The sequence below is a fragment of the Protomyctophum bolini genome, assembly GCF_963924005.1.
Source record: "Protomyctophum bolini genome assembly, chromosome: 20".
Taxonomy (NCBI): domain Eukaryota; kingdom Metazoa; phylum Chordata; class Actinopteri; order Myctophiformes; family Myctophidae; genus Protomyctophum; species Protomyctophum bolini.
In genome coordinates this window covers 18,512,153-18,540,035 of record NC_137881.1, presented here as the reverse complement: position 1 = coordinate 18,540,035, position 27,883 = coordinate 18,512,153, and the positions used below count along the sequence as shown (strand labels likewise).

The 27,883-nt window shown below is 42.6% G+C and overlaps 1 protein-coding gene across 1 annotated transcript; it reads left to right on the top strand.

The window, feature by feature from the left end:
- Positions 1-79: 79 nt before the first annotated feature.
- On the top strand, positions 80-27,027 carry LOC308335236 (RING finger protein 17-like; the record flags this gene model as incomplete). Its single annotated transcript, XM_080792248.1, has 36 exons — positions 80-121; positions 487-584; positions 1,076-1,157; positions 1,338-1,427; positions 2,379-2,482; positions 2,623-2,791; positions 3,352-3,428; positions 4,150-4,472; positions 5,050-5,160; positions 5,284-5,442; positions 5,930-6,101; positions 6,228-6,372; positions 11,407-11,594; positions 12,317-12,449; positions 12,697-12,856; positions 13,963-14,084; positions 15,748-15,865; positions 16,553-16,670; positions 17,092-17,361; positions 17,595-17,742; positions 18,193-18,305; positions 19,059-19,149; positions 19,419-19,540; positions 21,310-21,328; positions 21,397-21,864; positions 22,567-22,678; positions 23,589-23,752; positions 23,977-24,096; positions 24,273-24,353; positions 24,535-24,657; positions 24,842-24,898; positions 25,515-25,625; positions 25,941-26,064; positions 26,189-26,324; positions 26,492-26,678; positions 26,929-27,027. The coding sequence occupies 36 exons, from the start codon at positions 80-82 to the stop codon at positions 27,025-27,027; spliced, it is 4,956 nt and encodes a 1,651-aa protein (XP_080648374.1).
- Between the last annotated feature and the right edge of the window lie 856 nt (positions 27,028-27,883).

Sequence of the window (27,883 nt, the reverse complement as noted above, 5' to 3'; positions counted from 1 at the left end):
GGTCGAGGATGATGCTCAGGCCAATTTCCCCCAGGTGTTGTTGTGTGGACACATCTTCTGCACAGCATGTCTCAACACCATGGTGGAGGCGGAAAACTGCATCGTGTGTCCAGATTGTAAGGTAGGTGTTGTGTTAGCCCTGAAACATGACTGTGAAGTACGAGCGTCATGGCTAGTGTTGTGTAAAACCACATAACGTACGTATGAGCCACAGCTACATAATCATTTATTATCTTATCTTCGATGTCAAAGAGGCGGATACGTGCCTCTCGCCCTAAAGGGCCAAAATCCAAAATGGCAGATATACAAGCTCACAGTGTTTACATGTGAGTAAACGCAGTACTTTGCTTGAAGCACTGTGAGCTGGTAGAGCTGCTATTTTTCTCTGAATGGGCTCATCTCAGGGTAGGGATGACATGGTTAATGTTACCTTACCATACATTGACTTGGTGTGAAGTGATTCTACCTCCCCCCTTTCTTTTACAGGTTGAATCAGACCTTCCTGTTGAAGGAGTGGGTGGGTTAGCAGTAGACCCCAGAGTGGTTGGCCTCATCTATACCACCAAAATGAACAAGAAGAAAAGGTATCATTTAACATAACACCCATTGAATGGGGTGATAGATTGGGTTCAGATATGTACTCATTGTACTTACATTTGGCACATTTCACATGGGACACACCCACAAAACTAGCTGTGTCACTCATCCCACAAATGCATGTTTACAACAAATACAAACGGTACATCGGTTTAACCACATGAATCCCATAGTCCTTATACTGAGGAAAACATTCAGGAGAAATGCTAGAGGGTGGTTAGACTTTTTACTGGGGCCAGTTCTGAATTGCAGCCACCTGTAGTTCTTTTAGAGCAGTTTTGAGATCATGTTAAAATCTCAGTATATATATTGTTGAATTTACAAACAAAAAGTGATATGCCATTATGTATAAAACTGAGATTTTATATAATGTCTCCGCCAGTTGCATTTAAATTCTTGAGTGTACATTTTGGATCATACTGTAAGTGTATTTCCATTGTAAGGCCTTATCAGTTTTTTTGTGTGTTGTAATCTACAGTAGTGGGCGTGGAAGCAGACCCCTCCGATACATTGCGTCCCCTCCAGAGAAGGTCATTGCAGAGGAGCCAGATAAACAACAGGTAAATCAAATCGAATCCAGTGTCCACATATATGGTCATACACACATTTGTGGACAGTAACGATAATTAGTTGTGGTGTAGACTCCATCCATAGAGATGTTTATAGAACAACATATTTAGTATTTGGTGCACAACCCATCGGTCTTGTTGTTTAAATATTTTTCTGTGTGTTTCATTTAGTCATTTGATGTGGACAAGATAGAGAAGGCCGTGGTTGAGGCACTGGACCAGGCTGCAGAGAAAATGTCCCAGCTGGAGCACATCCACCAGGTGAGAGAGAGAGAGAGAGAGAGAACTAGGTCTGTGCCAGAAGGACAAAATCAAACATTATGTTTGACCAAATACCCCTATCGATGTTGTGAGATGAAAAAAAAGCAGTGTAAACACTGGCAGTTAAAATAGATCAACTGAATTGGAATGTTTCATAATTTATTGGGTTAGTTCCCGGTCCAGGTAAGACGTCTGAGTCTGGTGTCCGGACTGCAGTCTGCCTATTAGTGACTTCTGCTTTATAGGGCCTTTGTGATCTGTTAATTGTGGGTACAGCTAAGGGGGCCAAAACAATAAAAATAACTACTACACATATCTGCACAATATGGATAAAAAAAAACATGGTTACTCAACCTATTTACAAAACCTATTGGTCATCCTAAGAGCCACATTTGGCTCTTATGTTTTTATCAGATTATGGCATATGTCTGGTGCTGGTCAGGTATGCAAGAAGGCGTCCGGGAATTCAGTTTCCCTGAATCGTGAATCTATATCCTTCCAGTGGAGAGAAGTTGACTCTGTTGCATGAAGATAACTAATACCAAGGATTCGTCAGTGGTGCTACTTCCGTGTTGCATAACAGTGACATTCATTGGTACTGTCGAATCCTTGGTATCTTTATCGTTGTGTGTTCATGATCAGATGCGTCACAACAAGCTGTCATGTTCTGGCTAATGAAACACTAAACGGGATTATTATTTCATGTCAACGTTCAAGTACAACTATCAGAAGATGTAACCCAGGTAAAGTAATGTGTCACTTTGCAAGTTTAAAGGACAACTTTACTTTTTTCTTTCAACCAAGGTTCAAGTTTTAGGTTGTAAAGTTGTCCTTTAACTAAAGCTTTCCACCTGTTATGTCATTTCTGATACAGACACAACCTTTTTTAATCACCCTATCCTTGTTGATATAATGCCATTTAGGTCAATGATGTATTTGCCCTTTCTTTAGACTCTGCTGACTGGCAGGAAGGCACAGGCGACCAGGGAGCAATCACGGCTGCTGATGGAGATCGATGAAGTTATTGCGAAGGCCAAACATGTCATCTCAAAGAGGTATCGCAACACACACACACACACACACACACACACACACACACAGGTGACCTGTCATTCTGGTCTAGCGGAGATAAAAAGGGGTCTGGAGCTCTATATAGATGTGAAGGTATAAGTGCATGTAATTCCTCTGCCAACAGGAAGGATGCGCTGGTGTCAGAAGTGGCCAACATAGAGGCTTATTTCGTCTCTAGCAACAAGGAGGTGTGCCTGGTAGAGAAAATGATGAAGGAGCTGGAGCTTGCCATGCAGAAAGCCAGACAGTTGCAACGCTGCCCCGCTCTGGAGAGCTACCTCAACCTGGAAACGGTATGCATGGATTAAAGTCTCAGTCGCCACAACTGATTTCAGTCATTTGGATTCCATAGAAGCCAGTGTGTCTTCTGTAAAAGCATGCTGCACACCGAAAATGGCAGATCTACAAGCTCATACCACGTCGTCGCCGGCTCGCAGCATGTTGTGATGTGAGCTTGTAGATTGGCTATTTTCGTTTAGAAACATCTTCCAGAAACATGAATGGTCTCAGCAATATCATGATTTCTTCAGCTTGTCGGCCTAATCATCTTTACATCTTCAGTCTTGAGAATAGTATTTTGCTTTATTCCATTTATTCCAAATGAATTAGACATGGTACTGTATGCACAATCAATATAGTAATATAACTTTAACCGAGATAAATGAATAGAACAACCTTTTTGGTAGGTAACCAATGTAATGTATCTCTTCAGGTTATTAGTCAGTTTGACTGGTAGGAAATAAGACGTTTTTGGGAGATGGTGGCCTGTAAACAAAATGGGTCTACTCTGCACACATGCTGTACTTTCACTACTCTCTAGTTCCTGATTGATTTGGGCATGTGTCTCTCTCAGGTGTTGGAGATTTTGCAGACACCCGTGGATGTCCAGTCGGTTGATATGACCTGTATTGCTATGGACTGTGGGCTCAGGTGAGTCATTAGAGATCATGAGAATTGTTAAAAAACTGGGTTTACATGGAGCCTACTATTAAACGTTTTACAATGGGATTCATGTGTTTCTTATAGTTGATCCAAAAATACAATTCCGGTTCTAAAATGTTTGTGTGTGCGCATGCGCACAGACAGACAGTGTTCATAAGTGTGCGTGTGTTCCAGCTGTGTACTCCAAGCTGACAAACTGAGCAAGTGTGTGAAGATCCATGAAGGCGAAACCAAGTTGTGAGTTCCCAAACACACATTAGCATAATAGAGGGTATGCACGTGACATCATCATCATACCCGGAAGTTATGCGGGAACGCTTACTAACTTTCTGGCCCTGATAGCCCATACATCCAAACAGAAAAGTCCTATCTGATTGTATTGAACAACATAAAATGACCGTATTGTCCCGAATATAAGATACTCTGATTATAAGACTACCCCCATATTTCCATTGGGAAAAAAACGGAGTCTTATATTCAGGCCAATAGGGTACGTTTAACTCAATTTGCCACTCAATTTATGCATGCGCATATCCTATATTTGTGGTCCATCACATAATACCTGGTGTGTTGTGAGAAAATCGTTGCCTGTGCAAACATATGCAAAAACAAAGTTTTGTTATAGACATGACCTTAATGAATTATTCTACATTCAATAAATCACGTCCTATATTTTTGGAATGAAGTCCCTCCCACTGTTCCTTGTCAGTTTGTCAGAAGAGCAACCTCGCAGGAAGCAGGAGGCCTCCAGCAAAAAGTCCCCATTGCACAACCTACCCCATCCCCGCTACAGAGAACTCTTGGCCCCCCAGCAGAAGGCAGACCACCCCAGGCGGAGGACTGGGAGAGAGGGTCACGGTTCCACACAAAGCCCAACACCTCGCCCCAAGCTCAGTCTCGCTCCGCAGCATGGTCCTGCTGATGCTGATGCTGATGCTGGGCCAGACAAATTCGCCACAGCTAACAAATCATCAGTCTGGCCATGCCAGGCTGAGCCAGATGTGATTGTGGAGCTTATTTTGGAGGACGGAGGTAAAAAGAGGGAGTGTATTTCTTTTAAGTTTACTTTAAATTTGTTTTTAAAGTGGGTTTGTTAGTTATTAAAGTTATTTAAAGGCTTACTGGTAGTTCGTTTTTTGCCCTCCTGCTGGACCAGTCATCCAAGGCAGGGACATAGATATGGTCAGTAGTTGGTGGTTCGTGAAATAGTTTGCTGGTGTTTTCACTACATTTTGTTGACTTTTGGAAGCTTTCAGCTATCTGGTCGGCACTGATAGAGTACATTGCAGTAGGAGAAGGATATTGCAAGGTGCAAGGTTTCCTTGTGTGATGTTTCCAAATGTTTTGCATATTTGCATCACGTAATGGAGCTGGTGTGCAATGGCCTTAAGGATGCTATATGAGCTCAAAATATGTTTTTAATTTCCTCCAGAATTGCCTCATTTGGCTGGTCATGAAGATGTGAAAGGTGAGAGCAAGAACTCTGCTCGATATGACCTAACCGTAGAATCAAAATGCAGAAAATGACAAAGAAAGGGAACAATTATAATCACTGTTCAAAGATGATGCTTACTGTGTCAGACGTGGATCCTTCTGTTTCTTATTGCAGTTTCCCTAACCACTCCCCCACTCACTGGTCCTGAGCTGGCCAGTAACGAATGGAAAACAAAAGGGAAAAAGAAAGCGGACATAACGCCTACACCTGTCAGGAATCTGCCAGGTGTGTGTTTGTGTGTGTGTGTGTGTGTGTGTGTGTGTGTGTGTTCAGATTCCTCATTCCATACTTGCATAATTATATAATACATCATTGTTGTACCGTTTGTCTTTCCTTCCGTTCTTCCAGAGCACCAATTGGTGCAGGTCGTCCATGTGGTCAACCCGAACCATTTCTACGTCCGCTACTGTGCTGAGAAGAAGCAGACCAGCCAGCTGTTCGGGAAGATCTTCGACAACTGTTGTGGAGACAGGGGGCTTTTTTCTCCTAGTGATACAATTAAGACTGGTGTGTGTGTGTGTGTGTGTGTGTGTGTGTGTGTGTGTGTCTCTCCTGACAGTGGTTCCTGTCCAGGTGTGGTAAATGGTGCATTTATATAGCGCCTTTATCCAAGGCGCTTTACATAGATTGTGCATTACATTCACCCATTCACACACCGATGGCAGCGGAAACCATGCAAGGCACCAACTAGCACATCGGGAGCAATTAGGGGTTCAGTGTCTTGCTCAAGGACACTTCGACAGTAACTCTGGGGGAGCCCGGGTTCGAACTGGCAACCTTGCGGTTCCCATCCAGGCACTCTACCCCTGAGCCACCGCCGCCTTGGGATATTTGTACTATAACACATATGTTTTTATTTAATATACTATATCAGTGCTCATTTCTCAAGGCCAATTCTATATGCCCCCCAATGCCATACACACATTCAGTCAAACAAATGTTTGACTGAATGTTTATGTAAGGACAGAAACTGAATGAATATGCATGTTTCCAGGTGGTGTGGTGTTTGTGAAAGCCAAGGACAACTCTTGGTGCCGAGCTACGATATCGGAGATGATCCAGAGAAGTACTCGGGCGACGGTGACCTCATCTCCTGTCACACAGCTCTTCAGCATCAAAATCTTCCTCACAGACTTTGGCGTCGTGAAGCGCATTTCATTAGCAATGTACGCACGCACACACTGTACAAAAACATTATGCACAAGACCGTAATATACCTTGTACCTTGTCTTAACCACTAACATCAAAACCTTTTCTTCTCAACTGCTTCATCCCCACCGCTATCGCTTAAGTGAGGATGGGGTGTCTGATGAGTCCGCACTGAGGGTTGTTAATGAGCAGTTCAGGAAGGTGGAAGATTGGTTCCATGTGGAGCTGAGACATTGGGCTCCACAAGCCATCAGATGCTCCCTCAAGGACCTTATCCCTGCTGATCTGGTAGGAACACTGACATAACGGGGTGCAACAGTTAATCAATTCACTTGACTTGCCTTTGCCTCAACGACGTTGCAGGTTAAAATTATGTAATTTTTGATGGCATATTATGTAGCCATGGCATTCTATAGTCGCTATATATCGCTTTTCTGAGTACCCAAAGATGCTTTACATGGGGGGGCAAATAAAAACAACTTTATTAGGCAAAAACACTAAAGGCTAAGAAATAAAATCATTACTGTGGAAAAAGTTAGCTTTCCAGATAGTGTTTACTTAATAGTTTTAAGTTTAATTGTACAGATATTCTACTGTTGGATGGATGTTAGGTTCTTAGTCTACTTATGGTCCTAGTTGACTATTTCTATGTATTTGATGTATTACCTTGTGGTGTTCTTGCTTAATGCTAAACTAAATTGTACATTTTTAACAAATATCGATTTGAATAAAAATATATGAAAAAAACAAATTATAGCTAAATTCTCTTCAAGCTCGATTGTTGCATTACACTCTACCGTTGTACGAATGTTTTTTGGAACGATTTGTTACTATATTTATAAATATAAACACGCCTCAAGATTATTTGATTACAAAAAAGTATTGCAATCAATAGAAATTCTGTCTATTTCACATTTTCTTTATTGAGTTTATGTAAAAAGAATTGTGTGCACACATACTCCTGTGCTACACAGCCACAACTACGGTATTTTCTTGTATACATATATATATATATATATATATATATATATATATCACTCATTCTTGAGATGAGGGACAAAAGTGGAAAAAACATGTCCCACACATAAGAGCCTTATTTTATGTAAAAAATAAATTAATTCATAAAAATAAAAGCACTTGCAAAGTTAAGTGTAATACAGTTGTGTATTATTATGCCCTTAATTTCATTATAATTGTTTTCATATTCCATCTGAATTAGTTAAAAGCAGGCCCTGTACCCAAAAAGGCCTGTATTTAGCCTGTCCCCAGCAAGTGGCCACAATTTCAAACTGCCAAAAAAGTGTCTAATACTGTCACAATCACATAAATATACATACTAAATTAAAGTAGATTGTCAACAACATAGCAAATAATATACACAGTTAATTTTAATTTATATTTTCTATTAAATATCTCATATCAAATGTTCGTCCCACGTCTCCGTCAACTCCGTCAGGTTTTTTTTAAAGTCTTAAATTAATCAGAAAATATTGTCGACAGATTTAGCCTGAAGACTCCTTTTCCAAGTCCCATTTATATTTGTTGCAACAGTGGAGTACCTGGTCTGACAAGCATTCAATTGTTTGATATTTTAAACAAACAATGTTGATAACAATGTGGTCACAGCTTTTACATGTCAACTCCGTCTGCACATTTTTATGATCTTTGTTAAGAATTCCAAAATAATGTTTATTATTTTAGTTTAGGGGTTAGGTTTAGCTAACAAAATTAAGCAAAAACAAAATGGCTACATTGTACTAAAGAGGGTTAAGATGAAAACAAATGCCATTTTGTCAACTCCGTCAGACGTCAACTCCGTCAGATTTTGTGTCTGACGGAGTTGACGTGTATCTGACGGAGTTGACAAAAGTGTTCCTAAAACAATAAAATTATTGTTTTTGAATAATGGGCAGTATTCTAATTTGGCACACAGTTAGAGCATGCCTTAAGGAACATTTTTGGCTATGGGGCCATCACAGATTTGTCTCGTGGTGACCATGGCAGCCATATTACAAAAGAGCCGCCACCTGATGTTATTTTACAATAACTCAAGTTCTACACCACCTAGGATCTTGATTCTGGTGACTAAGACCTCATTTTCAAGGATGAGGGATACAGTGGTACAATTTAGACTTTCCCTGTGACCATGGCAGCCATTTTTCAAAATGGCCGCCACCTGCTGTTATTTTACAATAACTCAAGTTCTACACCACCTAGGATTCGAGGCAGCGGTGGCCGAGTGGATTGCGGAGCGGTCTAGATACCGGAAGGTCGCCAGTTCGAATCAGCGATCCGACACGTTAAAATTACCACCGTTGAAGTGCCCTTGGACAAGGCATTGAACCTCTACCATGAAATGTTCCATGTGGGCCTGGCTGTAAACAAGTATCTGATGCTTAGTCCAGTTACCCTTGGTAAACTTGATTTACCAGAAAGCATTTCTTCTTTCTTCATCTTGATTCTGGTGACTAATCATACATTTTCAAGGATGTGGGGTACATTGGTAATATTTAGATTTGTCCTGTGACCATAGCAGCCATTTTTTTTTCAAAATGGCCGCCACCTGCTGTTATTTTACAATAACTCAAGTTTTAGACCACCTAGGATCTTGATTTTGGCGACTAATCATACATTTTAAAAGATGAGAAATACAGTGGTACTATTTAGATTTGTCCTGTGACCATGGCAGCCATTGTTTTTCAAAATGACCACCAACCTGCTGTTATTTTACCAATAACTCAAGTTTTAGACCACCAAGGATCTTGATTCTGGCGACTAATCATTACATCTTCAAGGATGAACTTTCTCTGGGAGAGGTAAGGGCTTATTTCAGGTGCAGGTTGAGTTTCTACTGACAGGACATTAAAAGGAGGTGGGCTTTCTGGCCTTTGACTTGCCCCTTTCAGGTACAGATGCACAGTTTGACTTCACTGGCCACTGCAGGGAACTGTGGGGGAGAAACTTTGGTCTCTTGACACCCCGATTAGGTTCAGGGTTTTTTTTGGTGGAGACTTGCCTTTCATGACATCTTTGCTGCAGCAGTTGATCTCCTTACTGCCAGTGGTGGCACACTCTGGGTCTCTGAGGCATTGTATCTTGGTGGCCTCCTGCCAGTGTTTCTCCATCCTTCTCCTGAGCTCTGTGTTCTGGGGCTCTGTTATAGTCAACTTACATTGTCTTGGCTGGAGATTGCTTTCCTGCAGAGTCCAGCCCAGTCTTGTGCAGATGGCTGCTGGCCCACCTGGAGGCCCCAACCTCACTTGTTCGGTTGGTGTGATTAGGTGGGGGTGGTCTTCCCCAATCAGGATGAGGGGTTTGACCCTTTCAAACGGCAGTCTGGCCAAGTGTCTGTATTTAGTTGTGAGTTTAGATACAGGATACGATTGCTCACCCAGCCCCAGGTGAAGGCTCCTTTGATTTGGTAACATTGCTTTGGTTGACATGCTGGGGACACAGAGAAAGACACTGATGCCTTCAGTGTCTGCACATCCTGCCTGATGGTCCTGAAGCCAAATCTTCTGTCTTCAGTATTTCGCTCACTGCTCACTGTTCACCTCACCGAATTTAGCCCAAGGAGTTTGACCCCTAGTTTGGCCATAGACCCCCTAGTTTGGCCATAGCCACTTGCCCAAATGTGCCGACATGTGCTGACCTCATCACATCTGTGATGATGGCTATGGCCGTTTTTAGCCAACGTAGTGTTTTTTGTGCAAAACTAATGCTTGGAATGGATCCAGAATCATGAAAAGCCCCTAGTTTGACATGCCACATGCTACTTAAAGCATAATGAAATTTAGAACATTTAGCCTTATATTGGTTGTTGATGGTACCCAACTTTCAGCAGCTGTCAAACATGCCCCTAGGGTGGTCAAATAGAAACCAATGTGGGATGTTAGTAGACACCTTTACAAACATTGGTGAAGAAAATTCTTGGTAAGAAATGTATTCACAGATTTTATATTATTCTGATAATATTCCCTGAGTAAATTGGTAAAATAATAGCAGGTCCACCATTTTTGAAAATGTCTACCATCCATGGTCACAGGATAAATCTAAATAGTACAACTGTATTCCTCACCCTTGAAAATGTATGATTAGTCACCAGAATCAAGATCCTAGGTGGTGTAGAACTTGAGTTATTGGGAAATAACAGAAAGTTGGCGGCCATTTTGAAAAATGTCTACCATGGTCACAGGACAAATCTAAATAGTACCAATGTATCCCACATCCTTGAAAATGTATGATTAGTCACCAGAATCAAGATCCTAGGTGGTGTAGAACTTGAGTTATTGGGAAATAACAGAAAGTTGGCGGCCATTTTGAAAAATGGCTGCCATGTTCACAGGGCAAATCTAAATAGTACCACTGTATTCCTCATCCTTGAAAATGTGGGATTAGTCACCAGAATCAAGATCCTAGGTGGTCTAGAACCTAAATCAGTTAAACTTGTCAACTCCGTCAGATGTTCGTCAACTCCGTCAGACGTTCGTCCCGTGATGTTTTTGTTAATTTCCAAAGAAATAGAAAATTCGCTGTCAAATCTTTTGTGCTTATGTATTGAAACACCAACTGAAATGATACGTAATGATGATTTTTTTTTTTTTTTTACATGGTTTTCATGTTATAATATTGAAAATAAAGGTTGAAATGACGGTTTTGAGAAATTGGATATTTCATAATAGTGTGATATTGGAACAAAATAATATTAAAAGATTTGTATTACTTAACTTGATTACTGAAAGCCATTATAAGATAACTGAGGACTTTATATTATTGTTGAAATGATAAAATTAAATTAAAAAGGATTTTAGTGTGTCTGACGGAGTTGACATGAATCAGGTATTAAGTGCATAAATGTCCCATTTTAGAAAGAAATGTTATGCGAAAAACCTGTTCCTTCTCAAGATTGGTAGTTGAGACCTGTGTCTACAAATACATCTATTTGATTTGAATGTATCTTAAAAAAAAAAAAGATCCAGTTTGAAAAAAGTTTTGTCCCTTATCTCAAGAATGGGTGATATATATTTATTTTTTTTGGTGTCTGGTTATGGTGCAGTGTATTTCTGCGAGGCAATTTGTGGCGCACACAAAGGCACTACATGAGGTGGAGTTTGATTGAAGAATTTAACACTATGCAGAATTTGCAGATACATTTCAAGCACAACTCGATACAAAAACTTAACTGTGGACGACACCATAAAGCATTACACTTGTTTACAACATTTAGAGACATACAAATATACATTATACACTTATATAACAAAAAAGCAGGACACATGTTTACTTTGTTGACCATTTGTTTTGTTTTGTGTGTTCTCTCAGACTAGAGGCTGGAGTAAGGAGTCTTGCGTGGAGTTACGTCATGTGTTACGCTATGCGATGGTGGAGATGAAGCTGTTGGGACATGAACGAGACTCTCTGCTCGTTGACCTCATGAAGGCTCCCATGGACAGAGCCAGCGACATGCCCATCTCTGTTAGAGACCACCTGATCTTAATTGGATTGGCCAGGTAATGGCTTTTCTCTTTTTGTTGAGAATAAATTTTCTTTTATGAGATGCTGTTGCAAAGGCATTCTAGGAGCAGTATATCAATGGCTTCAGTTCATGTGTTCAACTTGTCATTGTTGCTGATTTGTACTTTATTTAGCAGACCATTTTAGTTTGTGTGCTTACATTGTATTGCTAGCAGTGTTCAGAAACTCACTCTTGAAAAGGAAAGAGGAGATCCGCACACCGTTTTAACCCATTCTAGGCGGGACCGCCTATTGGTGTTTTCAGCATTATGTCATACTTTACGAGCTTGTAGGTCTGCTATTTTTGAAAAATCGTGAAAATGTGACGCAAATCTTTAAATATATTCTTTCAGAGTGAACATTTTTAACTCAAATCTTTGCATCTGGAACTACATATTTTCAGATGGGGGTCGGCGGCCAATTTCATATAATTCTGGGGGTCCTTGACATGGAATATTGAGAACCACTGACATGGAAAACTGAGAACTGTCAGGATTTAGAAGACATTTTGTAGAATCGTCCTCTCGGGTCTAAACAGGTTTTAAAAGCTCCCAAAACTATTTATTGACAACAGAGTTGGAAAACAATAAGTTTCGGCCTCAGGGGCCTTAGTCAGGTATACCGAGCTTTTAAAACAGTGTGCGGAACTCCTCTTTCCTTTGAAATGTGTGGATGTGCGTGCACCTCTTGACCATTGCAGAAACTCACTCTTCCCTAGGTACTACACTCCAGTACCGTCCTCTACTAGGCATCCTCTGCTGTACTACCCTTGCAACCACCCAAAGGTCGGCACAGAATACAACGCAATGGTCCCTCATGTTAACAGCCCGTCAGACTTCTACATACAACTGGTACTACACACTGTTGGTCACATATATTACATATATCGCATATTTTATTTTGATGCCTCAGATTTTACTTTACTCTGCTTTCTAGTGGTTTTGGGTGAAAACAAGCCACATTCAACTGCCCATAATATGGAATGGATTATCACGGCTGTGTGGCTGACTGTAGAAGAATCTCCATCGCTGGCTTTTATGTCTCTCTCTCTCTCTCTCTCTCTCTCTCTCTCAATCTCTCTCTCTCTCTCCTTCCTAGGGTGATAGCATGGAGTTCATGTTGCTGTCAAATAAGCTGGATGAGTTCTATTCCAGCTTGCCTGAAGGTGGAGATGAGCTGCAGCTCTACTGCCCCGTCCTCCACCAGGCCTGTGTGGCACGATTCAACGACAACAACTGGTACAGAGCCATGGTCGTAGGTAAGGGCACGTGTGTGTTTGCGTTGGCCTCCTCTTTGACCTCACCCATTACTGTAGCTCGGGACTCTTGTCACATAGGGCAGCTGTGGCTCAGGAGGTAGAGCAGGTCGTCCAATGATCCCTGGGTCGGCGATTTGAATCCCAGCTCCTCCTGTCTACATGTCGAAGTGTCCTTGGGCAAGACACTGAACCCTACAGTACATTGCCTCCAATGAGTTGGTCGGTGTGAGCTCGACACCATTGGTGTGTGAACGTGGGAAGTGAGGACGCTGGGGTCGACTGTTTGCCGCTTCACCTCCAAATGAATGAATGAACCATTGTAAAGCGTTTTGAGCACTTGGAAAAGCGCTATAAAATGCCATTCATTATTAATATTCATTATTACATAGCGTTGCCATTCTGCCCAGAATCCTGGGCAAAGTCAGCTATTTCTTTGACCTATTTTCCAACCTAATCGTGAATGTAAGGGTATTGACATCGTCCTGCAGATGTCTGTGGTTAAAAACGGGTTAATAAAATGATACTCCACTGTGAAATGGCCGTTTCTGATCAGGTCTTTTAACTAGCTCTTACAGTGCCACCTAGTGGTCACCTCCTGCAAACCTCCTCGATGTCCCCAAAACTAAACTCTGTACGTGGGGGGACAGAGCTTTCGCCTTTGCTGCCCCAACCCTGTGGAATGCCCTCCCTAAGGCACTCAGAGATGCCCCCACCCTTCAAACATTCAAATCCACCCTCAAAACCCACCTCTTCAAAATTGCCTTCCCTAGCTAACCCTTTTCACTGTCTTTTAATGTTCTTTAGCTTTTAGTGTTATTTTTCCTTTTCTTTCTATTAAAGTTGTTTTTAATTTTGTTGTTACCTCTGTAAAGCCCCCCCATGTAAAGCGTCTTTGGGTACTCAGAAAAGCGCTATATAAGTTTGAGATATTATTATTATTATTACCAGTTTAGGCTTTGAGTGCCAATTCTCCCATTATAAAGAGAGAATTTGTAATTCTATTATGTATGTAATGTGCATGTCATCACCTGTACACCAGATTAGAGGAATTTTAAAAATATGGACATCCCAGTCATTATATACTGTGTGTGTGTGTGTGTGTGTAGGTCATCCCAGGGGCAGACCTTCAAAGGTAGAAGTGATGTTTGTGGATTTTGGCAACAAAGACATCGTTTCTGTCAGCGACTTGAGGAAGATCAAGGATGAGTTCTTCGCCGTCCCTATCATGGTCAGATAAAAGTTATTTTTTTCAACAAAAAATAGAGTCAGGGCTCGAGATTAACGGCGTCCCGACGTCCCGGGGCCTATAAAATATCTCATTCAGGACAGTTTTGGGACTAGAGGAGTTTCTGTACTGAAAATGCACATGCGCACCGAACAACATGCGTAGCAGCGCTGCATAAGACACAGACGCAAGCAACACAGACTTACACGGAAGCGATCTGCCTCAAATACCCACACAAATTATATTAAAGTAAAATAAGACTATTGTATTAGCCCGCTGCAAGTTACTGATCTGCTTGCCAGAGTGTCATACTCACACACCCCACACCTGGACGGTACAGGCTGTGTGCCTGACTGTCACCGCCTCGCATCAAGCTTGTGGATCTGCTACTTTTGATACTGTAGTGCAGGGGTAGGCAACCTTAGGCACCAGTGCCAACATTGGCAGAAAGGAGGGTGATCACTGGCACACTGGCCAGTGTGTGAGAGTATTTTTGGTTTTAAGTCCCTCATTTGTGTGTAAATTACATCCTGCATTCTACATTCATTAAAACTGAACTCTGTTATTGCCCTGAGTCTAATGATCAGTATAACGTGAGAAAATATTTAAAAAGGGAAAAAAAATCTTCATGTGGTGTCATTAAAATTAATTAATGTTGAAAAAACATGGCACTTAATTTAAAAAAGGTTGCAGACCCCTGCTGTAGTGCTTGCATTGCATGTGCCAAACACAATTTTAACCCGCCCTCCCGAGTTTTAAAATCACAATCGATTTAATAGTTACGTAGGTCAGTTGTTGCGCGGACATCCTCGGTCCACTCCAACTTCTACAGTACACAGTGCAATCATTCTTAAATGGTATTTAAATGATTTGCATGCGGCGATATTTTCTCTTATTTCTAGCTGTAGGAAGCTACTCCGTGATACAACGGTGAATGAGTATTATTTTTTACTTTAAGCACATACTGGTTGAAGCCAACATGCAGGCTAAATAAGTATAGGCTAATGATTATAGGCTAGTATGACCAAAACATTCTTTCATCTCACATCACATCATGAAAACTTTTCATCTGGGAGCATTTTACTAAATCAGTGTATTTTCTCTATTTACAGAAGAAATACTATACTGCATTTATTGTATAACAGGGTTACCCTATTTAAAAAAATAATATGAAATAAATAACACCTGTGTGAAGTGAGTGGCGCTCTCATCGTACATCATCATTTGCTCAGACACATGGGACGTAATTTCTCCATTCATTGTCAACAGGAATTTCTTGTGTAGGACAAAAATATCCGATTTGCTCGTCTATATGAATTCTGCATTAATTTAGTTCAGTTTGGGTTAGGACACATCTACTCTACAGCTGAATATAGGAGGGGCTAGCGCCCCTCAAAAATACAGTTATTAATTTTGTAATCTCAGTGGTGCTTTTCTTTTTTTTCCTTTTTTTCCCCCCGCGACTATACATTCACTTTGGGACGGTTCAAATAGTATTTTGGGACGGTTCCGGGACGTTGGTGAAAAAAGTTAGCCAGGAGCCCTGCCTAGAGTCGTGCAGAGAGTTTGGTGTGTTGGGTGGGTCACATTTAGATGACGGTACCCCTGTAATCCTGTGAGCGGAACCCAGGTCTAATGCATCGCTGTGTCTCCCTGTGCCCTGCAGGCTATCGAGTGTGGTCTGTCTAATGTGCTTCCTCCTGATGGAGACACTTGGAATGAAACCACTATTGAAAGATTTGTCAGTCTCACTTTCCAGAAACACGTCACTGTGGTGGCCACAGGTACTGTGCGTGTATCTATTTCCATGTCTGTAATTTCTAGTCTCTTCCGTACATGGCACCAAGTGTGTGTGATTTCAGAAAAAAAAAAGAAGAAACCTGCACCGATGTAATTTATTGAATGACGACGTTTCGAGCCATGGCTCTTCATCTTTTATTATTTTACCACATGAAGAGCCTTTACACTCAAATGAATTACATTGGAGCAGATGGGTGTGTGCGTTTATTCTCCTTTTTCTGCTGTAATTTTCCAACCCAGCACCTCAACTAATTAATGAATAAGTAATATGTGTATTCTATTTGTTATTGTACCAAGTGTGTGATTTCAATATTGTTACTGTCGAGCATAAACCTGTACCTCTGTATTTCAACGTTGTATATGCATTTGCAAATTAATGTGCTATTGTGCTCTGCAAAATTAGCCCATCTACAAGCCCACAACATGTTGTGATGAGACTAGTTGAGCTTGTAGATGGCCTTTTTTTGTTATATTGAAAACGTTTTGAAAGTGAAAGTGGTTAAGTGTGTCTGGGTTTTATAAATATTTAACTAATAAACTGCTAACAGACTAAATAACTACTGGATCAATTAATTTTTTTCCCAATTTCCTGAAAAGTAACGGTAACTTAAAAGGTTTCCACTCGACCGCAACAATGTGTAACTTATTTTCACTCACTGTCCCCCGTGTAGCCAAGGTTTCCAAATACCAGCCATTGCTAGTCACACTGTATGAGAGTTCCCTCGATGGACCGCAGACCAACCTAAATGAATTGCTGATCACGGAGGAGCTGGCCTGCTTCAGCAAGAGGTAAGACGATCATTTGTATGTCCTGCACTTTGTTTTCCATGCCAGGGGCCTTTGGGGCTCTAGGGGGTCCCCAGGAAAAGGTGTTAATATAGCATCTAAATCATTTTGATCACTTTTACCCTATTTTATACATACAAGCCTACAAGATCAACCCGATGCAATGTGAAAACAACATATTTTCAGTTGGGGGTCCGGCGGCCAAATACAAATATTTGGGGTTCTTGAATCTTGACAGGAAAAAGTTTGAGCACCACTGACATAGAAACATAGGTTTTTCAGAAAACTGTCATGATTTAGAAGACATTTTGTAAAAATCTGGTCTCAGGTCTTAACCATATCTCTCCATTCCACCCACCACCTTTTCTCCTCTGCCTTTCCTCTCTTTCCTGCCTGCTCCACACTCTCCCTGTCCTACCTGCAGAGTCGGAGCCAAAGACCCAGAGAGTTGCCGTGCAGAGGAACCAGTGTGGGACCCTCCACTGGAGGGCTTCGTAGCCTCTGAGCAGGAGTCTTTGTCCGGCAGCGCCTCAGACCAAGGAAGCCTCAGAGACCAGGCTCTGGATACTGTGGATTTCCAGCCCAACCTAGAGCTCCCTGCCTGCCTCGACAAGCTGAAAGTCAGGGTCACTCACGTCAACTCTCCTGGGAGCTTCTACGTCCAGCTCACCCAGAACAATATGCAACTCAAAAGGTGAGCGGTATGGGAGGTCTCGAATATACTGTGTAATAGGAATGGGCCAAACAATTTGGAGGAATTATACCCATTTTTAATTTAAATTCAGTCTCAATAACTTTTCTTATTTTAAATTATCTAAAATCGAAACAAAATGGATCCCAGTAAAAAACACTATCTACGCAGTGATATTAGTCTGGGCCATGCCAGGTTATCTCTGTGGGGATAACACTGTGTTATATTCTAACCAGGTTGAACGAGATGTTGAAGCAGGAGTATGGTTCTACGGAGCCCCAGCATGTCCAGTGGGAGGCAGACATGTACTGCGCTGTTCTGATCAATGGACTCTGGGAGAGAGGACAGATCTGCAACTCTGATGCAACCACCAACATGGCTGAGGTATCCCTGCCTCTCTAGATAGAACACTGTCAGCTATAGAGCTTCCATTCCAACTGATTTTCTGCTTGTATAATTAAAACAATAATTTCAAAACGTAAAGGCCAGGGATAGTTAACTTCCAATGGGAGTTGCTCAGTGGCGTTTTGAAGCACCCGGAAGAACGCTCTACTTCCCCATTTGCCAACCAAAATTTATTTGGCAAATGGAAAAGTGCAAACAAGCACTGTATGTTAAACCCCAGCTGCACAGGGTTTCCTCATGCTAAATGCACGGGCCTGCCTGCCGTTCCAGCATTGACCAGTAGCCTTGACAGCTTCAACTTTGCCCAGTAGATATTATACTACCAGTAGATACATTCTACTGGTAGTATAAACTCCTCTAAATTCAAATGGAAAGGAAACGATGCGTAGTTGTTACTAATGTCTGTCTCTCTCTGGTGGTTGTTTGTAGGTGAGACGATGTGACTTTGGCAACAGAGTCTCTACAGAACTCTGTTGCCTGAGGCCTCTACAGGATTCCCTTGTTGGTTCCCTGGCATTAGAGTGTACTCTGAGTGACATCAGGTGAGTGGAGACAGACTTTACATGTATAATATAATAATATAATATTGTGCTTTTATAGGAGTCACATAAAACATTGCATACATATATTGCCCTTTCTGTAACCATGGAGGGCCATTTTGGGAAATGCATTGGGGTAAGCATGTAATTACATAAAACCTCTGTTGAATGCAAATGTGTGAGTTGTGTTGTTTTGAGGATGTCACTGCAAGGGGTCTAATAAGGGGTCAAAGGAGAGGAGCAGGCTCGGGGTAAAAGTTTTCTGTCCGCACCAACTAGCCCCACAAACAATATATAAATCAACGACCCGCCCACCCCACGGCACAGTTGGTAGTGCTGTCGTCTCACAGCTAGAAGGTCCTGGGTTCGATTCCTGCTCGGGACGCTGTGGGTGCTGGCACCGTGTTTCCTCCGTGTCATCAGTGCCCATACCCGAGGCAAGGTTGGCGAAATGGCCTTTCTGTGTGGAGTTTGCATGTTCCCGTGTCCCCTAGGGTAGGTACCCTCACAAAAAACATCACTAGAGGTTAGGGCTAGGCCTAGTGTTTGTGAGGTTGGGTTTATGAATAATTTCTGTGAGGTTAGTGTTAGGCCTAGTGTTTGAGGTTAGGTTTAGGCATAGCTTTGGTGAAGTTAAATGTTACAGTTCAGACGCAATCAAGGTGAAACGCCAATGAAAGGGCAGATACACAGTAAGCCCTTCTTCATTGACGCTCTAATTGTCACAATGACATTTCTATCTTCTCCATTCTGCAGGCCAGCTGGAGGTCGCTCCACCTGGACCGCCACCGCCTGTGACTTCATCTCCTATTACGTGACTGGAGCTATGGCCACCATGACCATAAAGGTCTGTCTCTCTCCCTACAGTACATCTCTTTATACCACTGGTTTTCAACCCTTTTCATATCAAGGTCCATCATTTATTCAGCATTTGAGCCACGGACCACCGTTTGATGAGATTTAGCCTCTCAGACCCAAGAGGGCTGTGTGTACTGTGTACGATGTTAAGTTTTGTCATGTTAAGACTTAAAGCGATGGATAGCGTATGTAATTGTGTGCATTCTGTATTGTTGTGAATGTTTTCATGTTTGTTTTATGTATTGTATTGTTGTGTAGGAGCTGACAGAGCAGCGTCCAGTTCCCGTCTCTCTGTCCTGCTCCAGCAAGACTGGACAATATGTCAGCATCGCAGACTTCCTGATCCATGAGGGCCTCGCACTGAAGGAGAGGAAACAAAGGTGTGTGTGTTAGGATTGTACTGTACATGTGGCTGAGAGGAGTGTACTGTACATGGGGCTGAGAGGAGTGTACTGTACGTGGGGCTGAGAGGAGTGTACTGTACATGGGGCTGAGACTTAGGAGTGTACTGTACATGGGGCTGAGACACTGAAGGAGAGGAAACAAAGGTGTGTGTGTTAGGAGTGTACTGTACATGGGGCTGAGACTGTGTGTGTGTGTGTTAGGAGTGTACTGTACATGGGGCTGAGACTGTGTGTGTGTGTGTTAGGAGTGTACTGTACATGGGGCTGAGACTGTGTGTGTGTGTGTGTGTGTGTTAGGAGTGTACTGTACATGGGGCTGAGACTGTGTGTGTGTGTGTGTGTGTGTGTGTGTGTGTGTGTGTGTGTGTGTGTGTGTTAGGAGTGTACTGTACATGGGGCTGAGACTGTGTGTGTGTGTGTTAGGAGTGTACTGTACATGGGGCTGAGACTGTGTGTGTGTGTTAGGAGTGTACTGTACATGGGGCTGAGACTGTGTGTGTGTGTGTGTGTGTGTGTTAGGAGTGTACTGTACATGGGGCTGAGACTGTGTGTGTGTGTGTTAGGAGTGTACTGTACATGGGGCTGAGACTGTGTGTGTGTGTGTGTGTGTGTGTGTGTGTGTGTGTGTTAGGAGTGTACTGTACATGGGGCTGAGACTGTGTGTGTGTGTGTGTGTGTTAGGAGTGTACTGTACATGGGGCTGAGACTGTGTGTGTTAGGAGTGTACTGTACATGGGGCTGAGACTTTGTTCTCCCAAATTTGTAGAACTGTTATTTATTTTATTTTTATTTTATCTAGCATCTATTGTTGAATTTGAGATTTTTTGTTTTGTATTATTTTTTTGTGGCTTTCGCCTTTATTTTATATTATTTATGGAGGGACAGACAGTAGATAGACAGGAAATGGGGGAGAGATGGGGGGGGGGGGGGTGACATGCAGTAAAGGCTGTCAGGATAGGGAGTCGAAGTGGATTACCAAGGTGCCTGGAACGCTGAGCCACGGCCCGGCCAGGCCTTATTTGAGATTTTAAAGGAGAATTCCATACTAAAAGGCTTTCTTACCTTTCTTTGTAGTTGTTACGTCCCCACCAAAGAGTTCCAGGTGTTATTTTGTGCAAAAGCTCCTTATTGGCTATTTCCCCTACCATAAGCCCTAAATGAATTACATTGAATTGAATGGGAATTGAATGGGGCTATGGGGTGTTGTGCTAATTCGCTTATTTCAATCGCTCAAAATTCATAATTCTATTCATAATGTAAATAATAACCCAAGCGGCACACTTTACTACTTCTTTCGATGGAAATAAGCGAACTAGCATAAAACCCCATAGCCCCATTCAATTCCCATTCAATGCAATTCATTGAGGGCTTATGGTAGGGAAAATAGCCAATAAGGAGTTTTTGCACAAAAAAACACCTGGACCTCTTTGGTGGGGATGTAACAACTACAAAGAAAGGTAAGAAAGATAAGAAAGCATTCTAGCATGGACTTCTCCTTTAAGTCTCCAGTTTGTGTTTACCATGATACCAAGGGTTGTAAACATAGTGCTACTTAGTGATGTGTGAAGGTTTAGATCTTCATACCTTTGTCTGGTTACCTTGGACAAACAACCTGATGGTCTACAAAAGGCCTCCGTTGCACCTGTAATTCTGTTTGTGTGCAGTAATTTTGCTAGTTTAGTGGCTACATTTGCAACATCTGTATAATGGGCTGTGTGGCCCCCCCATCTCATGTGTACTTCCAGAGAGACTTCCACGGTGAAGGTGGAGGACGGTGTCTCGGGACCCCAAGACGGTGGGACTCAAAAGGACGTGCCTGCTGTTGATGACAGCATCACTCCTTCACCTCCTTCAACCCCTGCTTCTCCTCCACCACCCACACCTCCATCAACCCCTGCTTCTCCTCCACCACCACCACCCACACCTCCATCAACCCCTGCTTCTCCTCCACCACCACCACCCACACCTCCATCAACCCCTGCTTCCCCTCCTCCACCACCACCCACACCTCCATCAACCCCTGCTTCTCCTCCACCACCCACACCTCCATCAACCCCTGCTTCTCCTCCTCTACCACCACCCACACCTCCATCAACCCCTGCTTCTCCACCACCACCCACACCTCCATCAACCCCTGCTTCTCCTCCACCACCACCACCCACACCTCCATCAACCCCTGCTTCCCCTCCTCCACCATCACCTCCATCAACCCCTACTTCCTCTCCTCCACCATCACCATCACCTCCATCAACCCCTGCTTCCCCTCCACTACCCTCTCCAGCCCCCTCCAGCGCCACCCTGCCTGTTGTTCCCAAACCAGCCCCCAAGCCTGCCCCCCGCACTAGTTTGCCTGCTGAGAAGGTGAGCATCCATGACACACTGGTATATCCATTCGATCGGAAGTCTGTGGCCACAATAACAGATTTATCAAACTTAGATCTCCGCGCTGCTACGCGGCTCTCACATATAGTGTTCGGGCCGCTGTGCGCACCTCACGCCTAAGTTGCACTGCCGATCCGAACAATATGCCCATATATAGTCATATCGGGTCTCCAGGTACATTTATGTTCTATCCTGTAGCCAGGTCATCAGGAGAACTCACAGGCATGCGTTGCTTTGAGTAGCCACAACATACTATTCTGGTTCGATGTATATATTTGAAGACAAGAAATGATGCAAGACCAAAAGAGTCTGGCAAGATAAAATAAATGCCCATGAAAACGCAGCCTTGTTATTCCCAGCATTCAATGAATGATTTGTGTGTGAGAGAGGTAAATATGGAGTTAACATAATTCTCTGTCCCACTCTATTGTGCGCCCTACCTCATGCTCTCTCTTCACAACTAGTATTAGTATTATCTATTAGTATTAGTACAATCCTAACTAGTTTGGAGTTTTCTGTCCTCAGTCAAGGGAACCCAGTTTGCTCAACAACGATAACGGTAAACAGACATTGTGTAGGAGGACTGCCCTTCAGCATGTGTGTTCCTCCATCTTGAACAGGTGAAGACAACGTTGTACCAGCCTCCTGAGCTGCCGAGTGACGGTCCCATCAGGCTCAGCATCACTGCTGTGGGGGACGATGGTGTCATCTATGCCAGGACGAAGCAGGCTGGTACACATCAATTATTTTATAATCCCTGTGCTCTCGGCACAATGTGTAAAACAGGTCTTTAAATGTCTCAGGACTTTTAGTTATTTTTAAAAATCTTATATCTAGTCCAATCCACTTTATATATAGCGCACTTTTAAAACATTGTTGAACCAAAGTGCTGTAAACGGGTGCAGTACTTAGTTTAGACAGTTTTTGGTTCATTGGTTAGAACAGTTATTAGTCCTACAACTACAACCTATCTCAAACCCTCACCCTAAACCTAACCTTAACCTACCTAATTATGCACCCCCTGTTGTAGACTTTGATCAATTGAACAGTTGTTGGTCTACCATATAGTTGTTTGCTAACTGCATATAACTAGTAGACAATTCAATTACTGGGGTATAATTTATACCAAACGAAGCAACGTGTCACAAATACATCGGGCTATATTGCATATATGACCAACAATAGAAATGGTACTTCTACCAGGATGACGGTAGCATACTGTAACTACCGGTAGACTACTGAAGGGTATTATCATAGTGATTTGATATGGTAGGTTGCTGGTGACAATAATATGCATCTGGTAGTGGAGTCTAAGCAACTTTTTTATATATGACTTTGTTCTATTTCAGTATCATTCATAATCATTGGGTTTGTTCACTTCCTTGTTTATGGCCTGACTAAACTGTCTCTTCTCTCTAAATCTACGGTGCTCTCCATGGTTTTGATCAAAATGGCAATGTTCTGTCCTCATTTCTGACTTAACCAAGCATCTCGTTTGGAATATAAACACGTCTAAAGAGAGATGACATGTGACAGTGCAAGTTAGTAACGGAAGGATTATCCCTGCCGGTTTTGGGGGGTAATGGAAGGTGGGGCTTTTCAGAGTGAACATCCTGTGTATTCCTGTGTGTTTGTGTGTCAGCGTATCAGCTGGATCTGCTGAGATACAGGATCAAGCAACATATGAAGACACTGCCCAGACAGAAACCGTACACCTGGAAGTGCGTGCAGGGCTGCTCCGTCATGGGACCAGACATGCATTGGTACCGAGGACAGGTGCTGGAGATCATCAGCGGACACGTCAGGGTCAGGCTTGCATATAAACGATAACCTTCACTTAGTCTCTTGTCGAATTCTTACTCTTAACTTCTACACTTGCTCACTCCACTCTTGTCTTGGTCCTTCCTCCTTGAGGATTAGATGTGAATCCGGAGGAATAGAATATTTTCTTTAATAAAGACAAATCAAAGATTATAGTGATTCTCAGTGTGTGTGTCTCTGTCTCTCTCTCTCTCTCTCTCTCTCTCCAGGTGCGTTATGTGGACAGTGGTCATGTAGAGGACATTCCAGTGGTTCATGTGTATCCTATGTTGCTGTGTGAGGAAGTCCCTCAGCTCTGTATCCCCTGCCAGCTATATGGACTCATCCCTGTAAGTGTGTGTGTGTGTGTGTGTGTGTGTGTGTGTGTGTGTGTGTGTGTGTCACACACGGCACCATTTAAATGTAGTCATCTCAGACATACTGTACATGAGTGTGAGAACACCATTGAGCGGTGTGTGTGTGTGTGTGTGTGTGTGTGTGTGTGTGTGTGTGTTTCTCTCTCTAGGTGGGCAGGAAGTGGCAGGTTGATGCAGTTGCTCTGCTCAGGAACCTGCTGGTGGGTCGTGTTCTGGACATGCAGGTCATGGTAAGATCCCTCAGAAGTACACACTGCTTTAAGGATTTGAACGTTGATGCCATATGGTTTTAGGTTATAGAAGCATTCACAGTAGTGTTCTTTTATTGCAACACTAGAATTGGTCACTAGTTCAGGCTTGTTTCAATAATCCTCTGCTGTCCTCTGGGGGCTTGGTGTGTGTGTGCGCTAGGAGCTGCCTTTGGCATCGCGGGGCAGTGTGACAGTCCAGATCTTCCTGGATGGACTGAATCTGAGACGGATCATGTGCCACCATCAACATGCCTCTGTGGACACGACTGTTGCATTACAGGAGGTGTGTAATGTTGTTTTATACATTATGTGGATTGACTTTACAAAGGAAAATCATTGACTCTGTTATATACAATTATTTTGACCAGTAATACAATGAATTTTATTGACTGCAAGCTCTCCTATAAATGCAGAGTTGAACAAGTGCATCCAATAGTTGACAGAGGATTATGTGTCTCTTTGTGTAGGAACATTTCTTCAAATCCACTGGCCTTTCCCTGGATAAGTGGGATCTAAACACTAAGGTACTGTACTGGTACTAATGACACCAAAACGACTAATTTGTTCTATGTTGTTTAATAGTATTTGTTTCTGCAGTCCAGTGGTGTGTGCTAGTTTTTTTTCTTTGAGGATACACCATCAAATGTTCCCTCCCACATGCACGGCACGTGCGCAAGTATAGACGAAATAACCGCTCTATTGTTGAGTCATGTTAAAATCTCCAATGACCGGGGTGCCCGCTGGCCTAGTGGTCCAGGCGCATGCCACATATAGGCTCTGGCCTGACAGCGTGTTGCGTGTTCGAGTCCCGTTCATGACGACCTTTGCTGCATGTCTCTCCAATCTCTCTCTCCCTCTTTCCTGTCCGTCTTCACTGTAACTATCAATATAGGCACAAAAGCAATAAAATCCACTGACCAGCAGTCATTATCACCTTAAAATAATAGCCACACATCACCTCGGACACCACATTATCACATGAAAAACGATATTTGGACTGACGTCTCCATTTTTGCTGCCCCCCAGCCCCCCCTCCTGCGTATCAGATACGTTTCGTCGTATGGTTACTGGACTGTATAAGACTATATTTTTCAATGTGGTGAAAAGTGAAGGGATAGTGATGCTGTGTTGAATATACAGGGTCTGGAGGTGGCAAATGAACCAGTGCTGGGTCCCTTCTCCTACCCCAGTCTGCCCGAAGAGGGAGAGCACTTCAGGGTCAGGGTCAAACACCTCTGCACCCCCAACGAGGTACTGTAGCAGACAGCATTGTTTTTCAATTTAACATTAATACCTTTACTTACGCTACACGCTACATGTGGCGAGAACACAGGAGTGTTTTCCCAGACATGTGTGGTGAGAACACAGGATGTATCACAACCCTGTATGTTGACCCGGCATTCACAGTGATCTCAACAATCCTGTAGTTTGTGATGCACCATTATTTTTCTTCAATCATATATGATTTTAAAACATATGTAATGTGAGCCCAGAATTTGTCTTTCACAACTATGGGACAAAAGGACAGATAAAACGAATAGCGTCTATATAACGTGCACTCTGCAGGTTTTCCTGGTGCCTGTGGAAGAGGCTGGTCCTGTGTTGGTGAATGGAGAGACTCTGGAGAAAGCAATGGTCAGAGTTAATGCACATATAGACCGTCTACCATGCCCTACCAACTACCCCTTGGGTAATAAAATAAACCTTGTTCTACATATCTATGGTCTGTTGTGTAGTGCAGTGTCTACATGTCCTGTCAAGTTTGCCAATATTCAGGTTCATTGACATGGTGTTTAATGTGTGTGTGCATCCAGGAGGTGTGTGTCTGGCAGAGTACGGCGATGGGAGGTATTACCGGGCCAGGATGATGGAGTTTGTCAGCGTGAATCCACCAGCATTGTTGGTGCAACATGTAGACTTTGGATCGGACGACACCGTGCCCACCAGCAAGTAAGATCCACATGAAGCCATGCCGTTATTGGATCCCGTCCTGTTCAAATATATGAAGTGGCGGTGACGTTTAGTTCCTCTTTAGCGGTCAATAGTGTTGAAATGTGGATTAGGAGGGTTTTCATGTTTACTATGCATGTGATGTTTTGTGCGCGTCCTCCCCCCAGGCTGCGTAAGATGCCTGCTGAGCTGCAGAGGTTTCCTGCCAGTGCTCTGAAGGTGCGTCTGTGTGGGTTCAAGCCTCCGCGGGTCAACCTGGAGACGGAGATGCTGCCCTACAGTCCTGAGTGGAGCGTCAAGGCCGCACAGCTCATGATCGACCTGTTGCATGGAAAAATCACTGCTTCAGTCATGGTGTGTGCACACACAATGTGTCATTGATGTACACATTCCACTGCACACACTGGTGGCAACATGTGCAAACTACACTAAATGGTTCAAACTGACTTGTCTGCTTCTGAAAGGGCTTTAGTGATTTAGACATTTTAAACGGCATCAAGAAACTCAACATTTATTAAAAATGCATTTACTACATTTTACATTTACTACTACAAGTTTACTACATGTCTGTCTGTCCCTTCTTTCTTCCCATACATCTCTCCAGGCCAGAGAGCCAGAACTCGCAGTGCTGTTATATAATGAGAATGGAGAGCTGGTTCACTTACCTCTGGTGAACAGACGCCTGGCTGATCATGAATCATGACTCGACCGAACAGCAGAGGATACGCCCCACATAATCTGGTGCGTTTGGTTTACATGAAAGACCTATTATTCTCCCTAGAAAGAGACAGAAGCCACACATAGTTATTATTCACTTTGTATAAAACTCTTTGAGCCCCATAGATCACTTGTATTACCACTTATTGTATAAAGTTAGTAGTGAACTGTGTGGGTTGTACACAGAGACGTGCGATTACAAGTGAATCTAGTTTGACCTTCAAACTGATGTTTTTCAGTTAGTTTAAATATAATGGGCAATGTGCTTGTGCACATTTTATTTTGTTTGCTTATTTTCATTCATCAGTGGAATTTGTGCCCTTCATTTATTTATTTTTTGCAGATTCAAAGATTTTGAAGACTACCCGTTTGTTCAAATAGTTTGTTAAATATAACCAATATTTCTCTCTCTGTAAGATTGTCTACAGATTATTTATCCTTTTTCTTAACTTTCTATCTGCCTTGTTTTGTGTGTTTTTGTGTTCTCTGTAAGACATCTACAGATTTAAATTAGTTTTATTTGTGGCTTGGATAAACGTTGTTCCAAATGTTTTATTTTTGAATTGGCTAAACATTGTTCCAAATGTTTTGTTTTCTGTTAACTACAGATTAAAACTGTTGCTCTTCATGTTTTGTGAATGTTTTCTTTTCAGAGCTTCTCGTTGATCAAAACATTCATTTAACTCTGCTACTGAAGTGCCCTGGTACAAAGAAACGGTGTTTAGGGAGCCTGAAGCCTGATTTATACTTAATCGTACAACAGTGTCGTGAGCTTGCTCATCTGCTATTTCCGATGTGCGACACAGTTGTACTATGGAGGATAAATTAGGCGATGGCATCAC